We start from the raw sequence: 16,895 nt of genomic DNA, 5'->3' as shown, positions 1-16,895 counted from the left end.
TTTGGGGTTTCCAAAGGCAAGCCTGCACTGGAGCTGACCCCCTTTATTGCACCCGGACTCCCTGCATAATAAAGGAGGCATCGAAAGGGGTCTTTTCATTCCACACTTGAAAGGCCGGCGTTTTTAATTGCAGGGCCCCTGGAAGCAGCTTCTCCACCCGTGGCACCCAGAGAAACAGCCGTGAGCCTCTGATCTTCTTCTCCCGGCAGCAACAGAGGCAATTATTTTCATGGTAATTAAAAAGCACGACTGTCCCACTATCAGACCCCCCCCCCAATACCAGACAAGGCTCCTTGCAGGAGTAAGGAGAAGGACAGTGTCCTGTCTTCAGGGTTGCAAAGGAATGCAGAGCATCTCTTGAGCTTTGGCAGGAGCGATGGGCTTCTAGGCTACCCAAAAGAGGTGGCTCAAAGGCATCCCCAAAGAAACCTAAGGAAGGGAAATATTGCTGGTATGGAAGCACTTCTGGGTGAAATAAAGTTACCCCACAACAGAGGCCATTGGTTTGGTCAAACTCTGGCTCTCCTGCCAGACAAGGCCACAAACCCTTGGCTGATGCCCTCAGATGCTCTTTCCACCGGGTAATCTTCTGTCTTCTGTCCTTCAAGGGCCAAAGCAACTCCACAGCAAAGGTACCTCTTTCCTGACCAGTCCAGACTGGAAGGTTATGGAAATACTTTACACACCACACTTGACATGTGTGTGCCTTACTGCCTGCAAGCACTGGTTGCAGAAGTGCTCCATCCAGCAAGATGTGCACCACCTGGAACCGGGTTCTCTGGGACCTTCCCCTTCCAAGCTCCCTGCCATCCTTCTCACCCTGGATGGTAGCACTAGACTGCACAGTCTCTTTAGCGCTGCCAGAGGGAGGCAAATCAACAGCAATTGGAGAGGCAGGAAACACATCTGTCAACCTGCTCTAATGCCTGCTGCCAGAAGGCAGATTCCAGAGAGCTGGAAGAGCAGCAGGGCCAAGCAAAGCACACACATTCCCAGCCTGGTTTTGCCATAGGACCAGCCTTGCAAGAAGAGGAATTCGGCTCCAGTTGGACAAGTCACCAGGTAAGCCCAATGGCACGTATGAGAGAAGTCACACTGGACAGCTGCATTTTGAGGTTTAGAAATCTTGGGAGAAATCACATAGTTTTCAAAGACATGGCTTCTTTCAAGGAGAAAATGAACAAAGGAATACATCCCTGATAGTGGTGGGCAACTGTGTGGGAGCCAAATCCCTCCTGAAAGCAAATATCCCCCAAATACCTCCATCTTCCTCTGCAGTGGCTCTCAAGCAATGAAGAGAGATGTTATCACATCACTACCTGTAACCTTTTTTTAGAGGGATTGCAAAGGACAACAGGTATTTGCGAGTGATATGGGGTTCTGGGTTGTTTGTAAGGAGTGGTAGTACTTCTACATGTTTGGGGGATTTCTGTTTGGTCTGAAGCAAAAACCAGCCCAAAAAACTGCACTGCAATGCTCAAAGACCACAAAAGTGAGGTTCAGGGGTCACAATCTGCCTAACCACTGAAACAGAAATTGGACAATGGAAATTCCAACGTGTCTTGGCTCTGTGTCACAGTCAGCTCTTCCCTGGCATTACTCAGGTCCTTCAAAGGCCATTGCAGCAACAGAAGGAGGCAACAAATCCATCCAAGCGCCTTCTGGGAGGAGCTGAAGTCCAACAGGTGAGAAGGCCGGCCGGCCTGAAGGTTGTGGGAAGCCACACCGATTCATTAGTGCTCAGCCCTGCCTGCAAGCCACTCACCTTTTCCGAATAATGTTCGGCTGGAAGAGGCGGGTAATCACATTGCTCTATCTTTTGGCAGAGGGAAAATAGGTTCATTTTATCGCCGTAGAAGGGACTCTGAAGAGCAGCCATCTGTTAAGAAAAAAATCAAGAAGGAAATGAAGCGGGAGAATGTTCCCGGACTTTTAATCAAAACCTCACTTGGATCAGCAGCTATGGGACATAATGTTGTGAATGTGGATATTTTAATGTGTTGTGGGCCGCTTTGATTGTCTAGTCACAGAAAAGTGGGATAAAAATAAAAGTTATTATTATTATTATTATTATTATTATTATTATTTATCAGTACTTAGGTATACTTAGACTTGAGTTATATTTCAGTTTCTACAAACGTATCTTGTGCTGGATTCCTGGCTTCTGACAGGCTTTCTGGGAACAGCTGCTGTTAGACCAGGGGGGGATTTAGGCAACATAATGCTCCCCTGCATGCCTCTCTCCTATCCTGGTTTCCAAGCTTTCCCAAAGCTCAACTATTGATTATAGGGCATGGTCATCAATAATCAATGTACCTAGGCAACCAAACCATATGATTCCAGAAACTCCCAGCTGTCTGTGGTGACACTGAGACTTTTCCCTCCCTCTTTCTTTCCTCATGAGTGAGCTCCTCCGTTACCCGAAATTTCCTTTAGGCCTCAGGCAAGCCATGTCTATATGTTTAGAATGCGTGATTCAAAGTTTTCAGTTATATAAATGGAATACTACCTTTTAGCCTTGTTTTACTGAATTTAGTCTCAGGAGGATACGCAAGAGATTCAGCGCATTTCTCTGCTAAAGGAGTCTGACTCTCATTGAACTAGACTTCAGTGTACCCAAAATGGGGCTAGCATTCCTAATCCGCCAGTATTGGATAGAGAAACTCACAGCACCATCGGAGAAGAAAGAGCAAGGAGGGCTACCCCTTTTGAGCAAAGCGGCCACAAACTCTTCCACCAACAGCAAAGGCTTTTGTAACACAGTTGTGTAAGCTGCAATATGTTTGCCTAACTCAAAGATTAATTCGTGATAACCTTGGGTACCCTATAGGAAGATCTGAATTCTTATGTAAGAGCCCTGTTGGTTTTCATATCCCTTTTGGTTCCAGCAGAGACACTTTGCTCAGTCACACAGAGAATGTTTTATGCAGGCTCTGCAGAAATGCCACATGGTTTTAGAGGCATCTGCTGGACAACCAAAGGCAGGCTATGGATAAACCTGTGGCATCTGCTGTGGGTCGGAGGGAGGGTTAGGAGAATTGACCCTCGGTGGTTTCTGACAATGCTGAGCCTGCTTTCTTCATTCAGAAAGCCAACCAACTAAATGCAACCAATTCATGGGGCTGGCCATGTCAAATCGCACCTATACGGAACAGAAAAACAACACAAAGCTATGCAACAGTGAGAACTTACAATCACCTTCATCCCAAGAAAATGCTTCTGTAAGATTCCCTTAGTCAATCTGAGCAAGGGGCGATGCCATTTGGGAGGGATGCTGGGTATTGCAGTCCAAAACAAATAACCTTCCCAAGCTCTGTTTTCCAAAGTGGACACAAAAAGAGAAGTGGATAGGAGATGCCAGGGTCCAGTTCAGGCCTCTTCCTTCCTCAGGCTTGGTGCTTGGACCCTCACCCCAAAGATGCCCAGGAGAGGCCTAAGGAGAGCATCCCCTTTGCTGCCACTCTCAGGAAGAGCACCAAGACTACCTCTCTTGTTCTTCCTCTTCCTCCTCCTCCTCCTCCTCTTTCTTCGCCCGCCATTTGCATCCAGCTCTAATCAGGTTTGTCTTCAAAGGGAATGCCCCAAGCGAGCAAAAGCCGTGTCCCCTCGGCAGGCGGTCCACACGGAGCCCCAGCTGCTTATTAATCCATAATGCTATTCAAGTGCTTCCTGTCACTCTCGCTGTCACAAGCGGCTCCGCCACAATGAAGTAATCCTCCTCCTAATGAACCACTATTGGATAATTGTGGATATTATCCACTCGGCCTACGGAAGATCTTTTAAAACCGTTTGCTTGCAAGCCGGGGCAGATCGTCAAGCTGCTCGCTGCTGCTCCTCCTTCTTATTTGTGTTGGCGAAGCCGGCGTCTTGAGCGACTATTTTAAACGAGGAGCTTATTTGGTAATTGCTCGCCTTTTGTTCATTAACATGCACAGGGAAAGCGACCTAAAGAAATTGGCCTCTCCTCAGTCAAGACGCTTCCAGCAGTGCTTTTAAAAGGGGGTGTGCATGTGCGTATGTCTGCGCATTCAACCCAAGATACCTCTCGCCCCTATTCTATTGTTTTCAAAAATATATAATATGGGCAAAATGATTAATACAGTTGGCCCTCCTTATCCACGGAGTTTTTTATCCATGGATTCAAGCACCCACAGACTGAAAATATTCAAAAAATTCTAAATTCCAAATAGCAAACCTTGATTTTGCCCTTTTATATAAGGGACACCATTTTGCTATGCCATTATATTTAATGGGACTTGAGCATCCACGGATTTTGCTATCCATAGGGGGTCCTGGAACCAAACGCCAGCAAATAACAAGGGCCCATTGTATAATAATATTTGGGAGGCTTAAGAATTTAGCGGAGAATCAAAGTCCTTCCATTCATCATTGGAGATAAGGTGCAGTCTAGTAGTGAAGTTTTGCAGCAGGAAGATTGCAGTGGTACAAGGACCTGGTTTCTTCAATAATACCACTTTCAGCACCAGCCCAGGTTTTGTCAAAGCATCCTTCTGTACAAGGAACAGGAAAAACTATCAGGGATAGTTGGCAAACCTGGTATCAGGAGTCCACTGAGCCCAGATCAATTCTCCAGCATTTTAGGAAAGAGTCCAGAGTTCAAGATAGCTTTAGAAAAGATCTGGATTTTCTGGAGAGAAAAATCTGTATCTTGCAGGGCACTAAAGGCCCGGTCATGCCCCTTGTATTTGAAGGCAAGAAGTGGTTCTTAAAGGAGAACTGGACCCTGGGGAACAGCCAAGGAACAACCAGACAAAGGTCAGAGCTGCAGTGGCAAATCTGAACCCATGAGGAGAGAAATACAGCATCACTTCAGTGCCAGACCGGCTTTGCTGATGCCAAGGCCATGCTTGTCCAGGGACTGGAAGGAGTCTTCCGCTTGTGGCCTGAACGGTCAAGGCAGCTGGCTGGAGGCAAGCAAAGGCCTGGCAAGCAACCATTTCGTCACAAAGTCTGCTTTTGACATCTGGATTAGAACAATTACTGCGGGATCATCCAGATCGTCCTTTCAAATTGACCACCACCCTCCATGGCTGGTCTAAGCACATACCAATTGTTCTCTGCGTTTACATTGATTATCTTGTTAGAACCGCTAAAGCCATTGCTTGCAGCTATTTCCAAGGAATGGGGCAACTTATTTTTATCTCCTGTAAGTTATCCCGATGACATCTCTCCAAGAGATGGGGAAGGCTTCCCCACTATTTTGATAAAATTTAATAGAAATCAATGGGAGTCTGTACATGTCAAGTTGAGGTGGCATAGTTTGACAACACACACACACACACACACACACTCCAAGCCCAAATAATACTAAAGTGAATTCCAAGTGGCATGCATGCCTCCAGGCAACTCGGAGACAAAAGTGCCCCCCTCCTTTGTCTGCACACAAATATAGTGGAAAGGCCCAGGAAAACAACTTCCAACCAGCCAATCATAGCTTCCCCGCTTTTAAACAAAGCAAGAACAGAGATGCAAGAACAGAGTATTGGCATTGACATATTCTGAAGCATTCAGCAGAGCCGGGTAAAGAAGGAGGAGGGGATGTGAATTCACACCTCATTAGGGAGATGCGAATAGCTAAGGATTATGCCTCCATAGCCACCAAGCAGTTGCGTTCACACTTCAAGAGAGTCTGGGCAGGATGGACAGGCTGCCTGCGCCAACACGCCTCTTTGGCATGGCGTCTGCAGATGGATACAAAGAGGTGCCACAGAAGGAGGTGCCACAAAGGCCACATTGGGCACAAGTCATGATATTAGCACTAGGATGGAAGGGGTGATCCTTCCAGATGGGGGCCTAATATGACCTAGAAACTGGTCAACCTATCTGGCGTGCTTTCATTTCATTGGAATAGGAGCCATGAGAAGCAGCGAGCCTAAACCTAATCTTCACATTAAATGAAGAAATACATGGAGTGGGAAGGCTGAGGGATCTTGTAGCACCTTTGAGACTTACTGAAAGAAGTTGGCAGCATGAGCATTCATAGACTTGAGCCTACTTCCTCAGAGGCTTCAGGAGTTTCATAGACTTGAGCCTACTTCCTCAGAGGTATCAGAGATTTCACAGACTTTAGCCTACTTCCTCAGATGCATGTAAGGAAGTAGGCTCAAGTCTACTGAACCTCACACTACCAACTTCTTTCTTTCAGTTAGTCTCAAAGGTGCTACAAGACCCTTTTGCATACTGATTGCTACCGGAGCCCCAAAGCCCTTCTTGGCTTGAGGGGGTGACAGTGGGGGGGGATCCATGGGAATGCAGGTGTAGAACAGGAGCTGAGGGTTTCTTTCATGGCTCCCAGGGCAGCCCCTGCCAGGATGACTCCTTCAACCTGCTGCACAGCAAGCAAGGCCCCATGTTTTCTGGGAAGCCCTGTGCAAGACAAAGGGGAGACAGAGGTCCCCTGGTCGGCCGCTCCCTTCAGCTGGTCACAGCCCCACTGTCCACATGCGACTCTGGCGCCAGACGGACACCGCCACAGAAGCAGCTCCACCACTTGTCCTGGCTGCATCTGTTTTAAGGGAAAGGCCTGGCGGTGGTGAGGATGGAGTTCCTGGAAGACCAGCAGAGGGCTAATAGAGTCACGCTGTGCTGCTCTCCCAAAGGCTACTTAATCCCTCCAGCCGCAGCTCATTGATTTTGTTTATTGACTTCTCTGCACCGATATATTCCTCTCCCTCCCCATACGCCTTGCGTGGGGCTCTCGCCTACCGCCAACAAATTAATCAGCACCTATTGAACTGCTGGATGACTCAGGCCTAACCCCCCTTCCCTCCCCAACAGCAGACTGCCTTGTTAAACAAGCATCTGTTACACCTGGTGAGTGAGTTGCTCTCTCCCTCTTCCCCCGCCAGGAACAGCAACACTAGGGAAGGCACTGGTGCGCATCATATCTGAGAGATTTCCTTTCTCAATGCCCCGCAGGGAACAGACTTTGTTCTGGCGGCTCTCCTGTCTTCGTAAATCTCTCGCGTGTCCTTCGACCTTGTCCCACAAGCTGGCACAAAGTTGCAAGGGGCATGTAAAACACACACATACACTCCATAACATTCCTGCAAGTCATTCAAGCACAAGCCAAATCAAAGAAAAGGATTCTAGGGCCTCCATAATTTGACCTTCCCAAGCAAAATTAGAATGGGCAACCTTGACCATGATACAGTTCATTTTTCAGGTGCTCCCCGGACCCTCCTCAAATCTTAAAGAGCAGTGAGGCAAAGGAAAGTGCCATCGGCGCATCCAACGTAGGTTCAGAGTCAGGTGTGTTTGCAACACCATCATCTTGGCTAAGACCAAACTGTAAAGCACTCATCTTAAATTACTCCTCTTCAGCTGGGTTATCCAATAACTCTTTTTACATATTTTTCACAATCAAGATCTTTGTTCTGAAAAGAAACTACACTTCTGTGCCCGCAGCACAGTTCTAACACAGAATTCCGATAACAGTTGAGTTACTGACAGAAGGTTACTTCTTCACTGCCAAAACAGAGGCAGAATAGACACTGCTGGGCTGTAACACCTGATATACCTGAACACTGGCAATTTTTCTTTGCTGGGGCTGATGGGATCTGGAGTCCACAAAAGCTGGAGTGGCCCAGTGTCTGAACACCAACCTAAAAGCAAGAGATGCTTACCTCATACAATAAGCAGCCCAAAGACCAGATATCCGATTTAAAATTATAGCCGTTTTCATGTATTCTTTCGGGGGACATATAGTAGGGTGTTCCCACTGCAAGAGACAAGCAAAGAAAAGGGGATTACCTTCTGTAGCAAGGCTTATGGGACTCACCACAAGCTCACAGCGACACATATTAGAAAGTGCCATGTGTGGTTATTTGTAAGCAAGCCAAAGGATCAAAGACTGTGGGAACAACAATTACCCAATTAAATCATTAAGGATCGGAAATTATATGGTAGGAAATTAGAGCCACGGAGAGCTCAACACAACAAATGTACAGTCTGCGGAACTCCTGCTTTTGCCTTTCTTTAAAAACCATCTCATAGCCCAGGATAGTCCCCCACTGGATGCACATTCAGCAAGCAATACAACTCAAAAGTGAATGTCACCATTTGCTACTAAAACCAGAACACCACGGCTTTGTTTATGAAGGGCAAAACGCCGATTCAAATCTCTTTTCAAATCCAAGGATGTCCCTGGATCTGCGTTCAATGGTTCTGCATCCAAAATGAGGGACATTTTGCATTACAAGCAGGTTATTTTGAGGACCACTAAGTGTGCTGCCTTGTGGCTCCAAGCCCAGCTAGCATCTATTTAAAGTATGAACAGGATCAGCTATAGGACTGGGATGGCAAGGAACAGTCCAAAGAGGTTGGGGCTGCCAGTCCTTTAAAGGGGGAAACGGCTTTCATTTCAGACAAAGCCAAGCTGCCTCAGTTTTATTACATGGGCAGTCAGAGCACAATACTATCACTCAAAGCATTTGGTAAGTTGGACCAAACCGGACCTTCTGGAGATGGCAGATTACAGTGATCTTCAAGATGGACAAAGAAAATATATCTAGAGCATGGAGGAACAACACATGAAGCAGTATATGGGTGATCCTTAGTAGAGACCCTATTATTAGTAATCCAAAACCAAGGACTTTTTCTCTTGCTTCTGCGCTTCTCTGCTACCTAGCATTTGCCTCCAGCGTGGCTAGGAACCAATTATCAACCTCCTCCCCGTCAAAAGCCCATCCACTCAAATGCAAAGTTGCATCATTTTGAGGGCATCTTCTGGTTGGGAATCAGGCCAGTACAAGGAGATTGGCTCATTTGTGCAAGAGAGTAAAAAAAATGACCTTAAAAAAAGAAAAAGAAAAAGAGGACACTACTTAACATGCTTGCCTGCGTCTCTCCACCATCATCATTTCAAGCAAGATAAAATACCCAACAGAGGTCTCTTCCAACACAGCCCTTGACCCAGGCCTGCCCTGACTGCGCAGCCCAGAAGCCGGTTTGGGGGCTCATTAACTAGCCCTTCTTTTAATGAACGACATGCAGCGACACAAGGCAGGACAGCCGAATGCTAAGAGGAGACAGGGCTGAACGCCAGCTCTTTCCAATCTTCCCTTGGCTATGCTTTTCCCCCTTAGCCACATACTTTGGAGAAGGGCATTATCTGAGAATTCATGGGCCAATGTGAAGGCAAAGGCTTTCACAGCCAGCATCCATAGTTTTTTGTGGGTTTTTCAGGCTATGTGGACCTGTTCTGGAAGAATTTATTCCTGACGTTTCGCCTGCATCTGTGGCTGGCATCTTCAGAGACTGGGCCGCTTTACCACTTGCCTTTCTGAAATAGTGTTTGATTATAACACCATTCTGGGCTGCATGTTTCTCCCATTTTAAAGTAAAGCCTGCTACTGCAGAAGTAATTCACGACTTGAAATCCTTCCCAAAGGTTTCCTACAGGTCAACACTGAAACCGACATGCTGAATACTGAACGTTCCCAAGTACAATGGGAAATGCAAAGCGTTGCCGTACTTTAACGTTACCGTGCTGATCTTACTGTTAACATCTCATTCATCTCTACAAAATACCTGAGGAGCGAAGATCAATTCCAGCTACCCAGCAGTGGCCCAACCTAAGTCCACGACTCTAATCCCAAAGACTGCCCTTTACTTTGCTATCTCTGCCTCTTCTTCGTAAGTCCCTCCAGAAACTGACAACAAGAGAAATAGGAGAAGACAACTAGCCCCTTCTTTCTAACATTGCAAATTTCTGTGCAAATCCTTCCAGCACATGGCCTTTGTCTTTCTGACTCCCTGCTGAGCGTCTCTGAAGAACTTGGCCTGCAATCGTGGGCAGAGAAATCCAGTCTCACCTTGGTCAGATTCAGCAAGGCTCTTATATACTGAAGATTTTGAAAGAGAGAAGAGATGAGGTTTTGAAAGAGAGAAGGGATGAAAAGGGCCCACAAGAGGTCACATTCTTGAACTCAAAAGATATGCAACTTAAAATTTAGTGCTAAGGTCTCCTCTGTACATACTCAAGGGTATTAAGTCTTAGGTGAGGCTGTACACAATGAGGACAGCAAGAAAATTTGAACTCTGGTGATGGAGAGTCTTCAGTCATCTGTATGACGGTCCAGTCCACTTGCTGTTGATAGCCATGACTGTGGAAAGCTACAGTCTTGCCGACTGCCCCGCAGAATCCTTTGCCCGATATAAAGCCACCTTTCAAAATAATGCTTGAAAAGGGCATTTGATCAAAGGAGGAGGACAGAGTTTATGCCATGGATGAACACACCACATTCCTCATTCGAATTCCATGTATTAAGCTGTTCTGTTACATTAAGTGGGCACTTTGTGCCTGATCCGGCCCTACCAAGCCTACCTTGTACATTTTTACCTATCATCATGGTGGTGTTGTCAGCAAATAGATGAACAGACAGATCTCTGGGCTTTTTTTTAAAAAAGGCATTAATTTTTAAGTAAGTACCAAGATAAAAGACTGACAAGTCCAATTGTCTTCATGGCCTGTCCAGCCGTAAGTGGGAATCTCTTGTAATGAGCATCTTCTAGGAAAGTGCACAAGACTTCCAATTTAATCAGCCAAGGCTCGGCAATGCATCACATCAGCCAATTTGACAAGAGGAGGCTAATCGGAGGCTATTAACCAGAAAGTTTCCCCAGCAGAGAAAACAAAATGCTATGGATAGAAGGTGGAAGAACAGCCATAGGAGGGAGGGAAAAGGTTTAAGGCTGAAGATGTAGGCTTGGGATCCCTGGGCTGTTGAGTTTTGCTTACAGGTTCACAACCGATTTGTTTCAACAGTTCGGAGGCCATTCCATAAGTGAACCATTCCATGCATTTGAAACTGATCTTTCTTCCCATGTTAAGTGCTGCTGATTCAATGTGCCTGCTCCAATGGGACAAACAACCAAAGCCATAATTATGACTGTTGAAAATAAAGAAGCTGGACAACACAAGAATTTGATCCATTGTTTTACACAGCAGAAAAGCCCTTTTCTGAGCTTATTATTTCCTTTCCTTCACAGCAGGAAGCATCTCTGAATAAGAGACAACAACCTGAAGTTCTTCTCTTTTCCTGTAACTTTACAGAGAATTCCCCGTTTCAAACCCAGTTATATCAGAGAACAAACACAAGCCTAGAAGGGCCAAAAACTGATTAAAGCAACCATGTATTCCAGAACATTCTCCGCTCCTCTCAAGGCAAAACTTTGCAACACTTGCAGCTTTTGAAAAGTGTTCACAAGGTACTGAACTGCTGCAGAGCGCCAGCTGTTCAAAGGAACTTGCTTATTTAGAAATATCGAGAGTTTAGGATGTCACACACATCTTAGTTCATCTTCGGTTAAACTCCAGAACTCGAAAACTATGTTTCGTTTCATTAGAGATAGATATTTCTTTTCAGGGCATAAAAAAAAATGAACAGCCTGATTTTTAGTGTATAATTTCAGGAGGGGAAATAAATAAATCACATACAGGTCTGAAAAATTACTATTTGAGATGTAGGCTGAGGGAAAAAAAACCTCATACTAACCATCTGGAACTTTTAAACTTGTCTTGCACAAAACAATACTGGTTAAAAAGAACTAGCAAATTAACTGTTTTCTGTGGATCAGATCAAATACACCATCAAAACAGAATGTTCTATATTAGCACCTGTAACACTGCTGAATTATTGGCTGGAGAAGAAGTGTACTGAAGGCCCTGTCACAAATCTCTTCAAAAGATTATTTATCTGTCAGAGCTACTGGAGATAAAACCTTTGGGTTTCTCTTACAGTCTGCTTAAGGACTCTCTGGTGTGGCAGAACATCAAGGTGTATGAGAACAAATGTATAGGATCAGATCAACATGTACCTATCTAATAAACATTTTATTTCCAACAGAGGAGGAGAACAGGTACCACTAGAAGGTCCATGGGCAGAGTGTGAAGATAGTGGCCATCCGCACCCCACGGCGGATGATATTAGAGAGGACAAAGCACTCCTATCACTCTCCCTGTATCACTTGTAATTTAATAAGCCACTATCTTCTCTCTGCCCTACTCCTTGGTCTTTTTATTCTAAGCCAACAGGACCCTAACAACTGCCTGCCAAAAGAACAAATACACAAGTAAGAATCCAACCGCCCTAAAGATAGTTGCAGCAATTTTGGCCATTTGGGAAGAAATGTATACAGCAGCCCTCCTCCCAACAAAACAAAGGAAGGATTTCATTCAGTTGACAAAATGTACTTAGACTGGACTGTGCTTCAGCAATTTCGCTAAAGCAACGGCTCACTGCATATTTCGAGAGCAGATTGCAATGCTGATGCAGCTACTTTTAAGAGGTTTAACAGTGTCCCAAGCAAATACAGACACACATTTGTGCTAAAATAATGATGGAGTGATAGTTCCTGACTCAAAGGGTTGGAAATAGAACACAGGTAGTGAGAGGTGTGTGAGATTTTAAGCAAGGAACAATGCTGGAAAAGGCGGATTGTGCTGCATGGTTCCTTTGGAACAAATGATCCCTGTGGAGAACCTGCAAGGAAATATCCTTTGCCAACCATCTACAGGTCCAAACATGAGAGCCTTCTAGTAAGTTGAAGCCAAACTGACAGTAATCCTGGGGAGTGCGTCTCTGCTTCCAACACCGAGAAGCAGGTGGTCAAAGTTGTAGAGGCGGTGGAATGCTGCCTAGACATTCGCCAAGGGTGTTCTAACAACTTGCGAAGAGCCGACGACACAACGTTTCTGGGCTGACTGCAGAAACATGCTCCCCTTCCACGCTTGAGAAAGGCTTGGGGTGTAGTAGCATGAAGGACTCAGCCTGGAATGATGTGCACCTAAGTTTATTCTGCCAGCCTGCTGTCAGGTATTTGTTTAAGTGGGCCTCACCCTGTCTTGCTTTATGAACACAGACTTGTGGCGAAGAAATAAGGAGCCTCCAAATCCAGCGTTGTAATTTGTCGTGCAGAGCCAAGACATTCGCTTGTATCTGGCGAAGAGCGTATGGGCAAATCTTTCATTTTTCTTTCATTACCCCGGCATGTACTGTCACTTAATTTTTATGTATGCAATCCTTCCTGACAAATATGATCTGCTGCCGGGTAATTCGTTTGACGTTCATTCTGTTCCTTGCTCTAATTATGGCTTCCATTTCTGACATGGAGGCGTCTGCGCTGCCAGAGCCAGGAGTACACCTGTCAGACAAGTTGTGGTACTGCCTAATGCCCTTTTATGCCAGTCTGATGTTAGCAAATACAAAGAGAGAAAAAATTAGGTGAATCTATTTGCATAAGCCCTGCGCTCAATTCATGGGTCAGCAGCCTTAGATATTAGAGTTCAGGATGGTTGCCAGGGCAACACTGAAAAAGAAAAATATCCAATATCACAAGCAGAGCTGCTGCGCATATGCATTTCTTATCGCCTCTTATCAAAATGCAGACCTCCAGATTAAGCTAAACCTGCAGGACTGTGCCACTGTGAAACAAACAAAACAGTGAAGTTACTTAATGATGAGTAGGACCTTCAACCTGCTATAGTGACCTTTGAACAAGGCGCATCTTTCAGTGTAAAAATATCAGCTGGAGTCCGGATGGAAGGTAGATCTTACATTCATTTGGCATTCCAACACTCTTTGGTTTTTCTTGCCTGGAAGGTGTTTCTCAAGAGGAAGAGAAGATCAGCAGTCATTGAGGAAGAAGGGGACTTGGGTGAGCTCTAGGTAGCTTCTCATCAGAAACCCTGACACTGGCTCTCTAGCCGCCACCTGGTTGCTAACTGCTAAATCTTGATTTTATGCTTCTCTGAAAGTACAACAATACATGAAATTCAAGTACTGGACATTTGCCCACACATGATGTGATAGCTATTTTTACGAAGAAGACAGGGCCTTTCTTTGATATGCCCCAGCTTCACAAATACTCCCCTCACCTCAACACTCTCCAATAAAACAGAGTCCTTGACATTTTCTCTGGAATTTGCAAGAATCAAGAATCCTTTTTCCAGAGCAAGTGAAGACCATGTCTCTCCTCTCATAGTGCTATAAGAAAAAGAGAATTTTGGAACTCCTCAGAAACAGATACATTTGGAATCAGTAAGCGAAACAGGACAAGCCAAATCACTTTGCAGGAGGAAAAGGAAGGTTTTCCTCCTATTGGAAACTTCACAGCTACTCATTCATCCATTTTCCTAATGGGGTTTTCATCCCTCTTTGAAAAGCTACTCAATCTAGAAGGCAAAAATAAATAACGTGGCAAGCAGAGGTAATGTAGAAAAAATGACTTGCATATTGCTAATAAAATGCAAAATTACATCACTATTGTTATGACCAAAGTATTGTGTTACAAAAAAGTCCTTGGGCTGAAATGTGTGCGGGCACCAAGGTACCTAAAGCAGCTGCACCTTGGGCACAACTTCAACTAAGTTACCATTTCACACAAGTTACCTAAGGAATGTGCAGCAGTGGTTTTAGAGCTAAAGAAGCGGCCCAATCCGAGATCTCCCAGCTTCACGACTCCAGTGGCTGTTATAAAGACATTGGCTGGTTTTATGTCTGGAAGACAGAAAAGAGAAATAGACTGAGAGAAGGTCAAAGGCATAAGTTTGCTGGCTCAAAATGTCTGCCGCCTCCTCCCCATAGATAAACCATCAGGTCCTATCCATGTGTGTCGGGAACTTGGATAAACTGGATCTTACTGCTTTCAGTGGTCACTGCTTTTTAAAAATGACATTTCTCAGCATACTTGCATACCAGCATAAGGAAAGTTTATTGGGAAGGATAAACATCTCTCAACACACACAAATCAAAGATTTAACACCATGATAGAACAGACTGCTGCTAGGCTTTGAAGACAGAGCTCTTCCCCGCCATCAAAGTCTTTTTAACATTTTGAAAGGGGGGAGAGGAAACTTTTCACCTGCACAGACTTCCAACACTGGAATTAGTAATACTATCGTATCTTTATTCTTGCTGCTTGATTGTTAAAATGGGAGTTAAGTTCACAGCAAGACCACGGCTCCATTTCTTAATTTGAGAAAGTGTTGGATGTTATGTCGGCGGGGATGTCATAGCCAGGAGGGATTATGGGAAGGTACTCTCTAGTACCACTTTCCCATCTGCAGAAGAGAAAAAACAAAAACAACCGCCTGCCTCATGGGTCTGCTGCGCTGTTTACTGTGGGATGAAAGGAAAACCTTTTTGATTCAGCACCACACAAGAAATCTTGAAAGAGCAGGAGAGGAGCTGGATTCAACAAAACGTCTGCTTAAAATGTGAGGATGACAAGTTTGGGAACAGCAGCAGGACAAGCATCTGTTCTGTCATTGCAAATCTGTATTTTCCTCAAAGTGTTTTTTCTTTCAAAACATTTGGACTGTGCACTTGAAAGGGGGGAAAGAGATCGGGTCCAGGACCGATCCCACAGCCTGGTTTGTCAAAGGTCTCAGAGGAGATGGTACATTCATTGCTTAACATCCACTGTGGCCTCAACATTACTCCTCCAGTGCCCTTCTAATGAAGGCTGCAGTCCTTGTGCTGAATTTCAGTTACTGCGAGTGAAGGCAGCTCATCTTCATAATCCTCCTGATCAGCTCAGAGTGAACGCTTTCCAGTCAGGCATCGGGCAAGAAGGAGAAATCCATCTTGCAAGCTCCACTGTCTCTAAGCACACACTGGCTGAACATCAGCATAATTGTTTTTGAATGTGGGCGCTTACTAATTGGAACATTATACTATTATTCAGTGAAAAGAGACTGAATTAATGTTACCTCTGTGCATCACCCTGCGGGAGTGCATGTGTTCAACCGCACTGCACAACTGCACAAAGTATTTCCAAACCGTCCTTTCTGGGATTAGCCGCTTCTGCTTTTTAAAATACTGCGGAGAGAAAACAAACACAAGATGAACAAAGAGGCCATGTTTGTGCGTCCAGCTCTCTGCTGTGGCTAATGTGGGCTTGTCAGCTGCCACCTTCCTGATGTCCTCCAGCCAGACCATCAAGCCAGAGGAGTCCAGCCTCTCCCCGCTTGCGCTTAACTCTTTTGCCTGTGTGTACACACTTCCAACGCAACCCACTAATTAACAGCATTAGGAAAAAGATGCTTAAATAGGTTTGACATTTTTGAATGGACACCAATTATAATTAGCATTAATCTCATTAATTACCTTGCGGAACATATTTAATGCCTCAAAACAAAATAATGTTTGGAGCAGTTTGCCTTAAGAAACAAAAGGGCCAGGTTTCTTTGAATAAAAAATAAATAAAGCTTGAAAATGATCACCACCACTCTCAGAAGAACTAAAGGATTTCTTTCGCGTACCAAGAAGACGCTAGAATAATGTTCCTACAGTGTTGGGTATGGCTGTATTTGGGCATAACTGGCACATTGGTCCCCAAAATTGGATTGTCCAAGAAACAGGCAAGCTGCCTTATTTCTCCTGCAGTGCCTTAGAATATACAAGGCTGTAACAAATGAGCCTGTTTGTGTCTTTCTTCCACTACCTTAAACCAGGGGTATAGCTACTGGCTTGGCAAAATGAGAGCACTGCCTCTCAAAAACAAATTGTCGTTCAGACCTGACATTTTTAGCATTGTAGAGAGGGAAAACAGTGAAAATCATTCACACCCAAAACTCTTCTCTTTCCTGGGTTCACAGTCCCTTGGTTACTTCGGCTGCCCTTACTCTTTGGGTGCCTAAACTGCATTTCTAGATGCTCACCTGTTACATTACCGCAATGCTAAAAATTTGGGAACTGAAGGAGAATTACAACCCTGACTTAAACAATCCCAAATTATATACTATGAAATACTCAGTTCTGCACATAATTATGTACTGTACACCAGCATTCATTTTACTTATTTGTACATTTTTCCATTTCCAAGATATATTTTCTTCTCAGGATTAAAAATTCTGACAATCATGAGGG

The 16,895-nt window shown here is 44.8% G+C and overlaps 1 protein-coding gene across 3 annotated transcripts in view; it reads right to left on the bottom strand.

Moving 5' to 3' along the window:
• Positions 1 to 16,895, bottom strand: part of NEK6 (NIMA related kinase 6) — a 57,744-nt gene that overhangs the window by 3,860 nt on the left and 36,989 nt on the right. For all 3 annotated transcript variants that reach the window (XM_089534733.1, XM_089534732.1, XM_089534734.1), the window contains 4 exons: positions 15,737 to 15,845; positions 14,415 to 14,522; positions 7,647 to 7,741; positions 1,766 to 1,879 (listed from right to left, as the gene is read on the bottom strand). In XM_089534733.1, the coding sequence (XP_089390859.1) occupies positions 1,766 to 1,879; positions 7,647 to 7,741; positions 14,415 to 14,522; positions 15,737 to 15,845 (426 nt within the window). The remainder of the gene's footprint in view (positions 1 to 1,765; positions 1,880 to 7,646; positions 7,742 to 14,414; positions 14,523 to 15,736; positions 15,846 to 16,895) is intronic.

The sequence above is a fragment of the Sceloporus occidentalis genome, unplaced genomic scaffold, assembly GCF_023333645.1.
Source record: "Sceloporus occidentalis isolate IW3139 unplaced genomic scaffold, rSceOcc1.0.p SCAF_8, whole genome shotgun sequence".
In the NCBI taxonomy this organism is placed as follows: Eukaryota; Metazoa; Chordata; class Lepidosauria; order Squamata; family Phrynosomatidae; genus Sceloporus; species Sceloporus occidentalis.
This window is presented reverse-complemented; position numbering and strand designations above follow the sequence as displayed.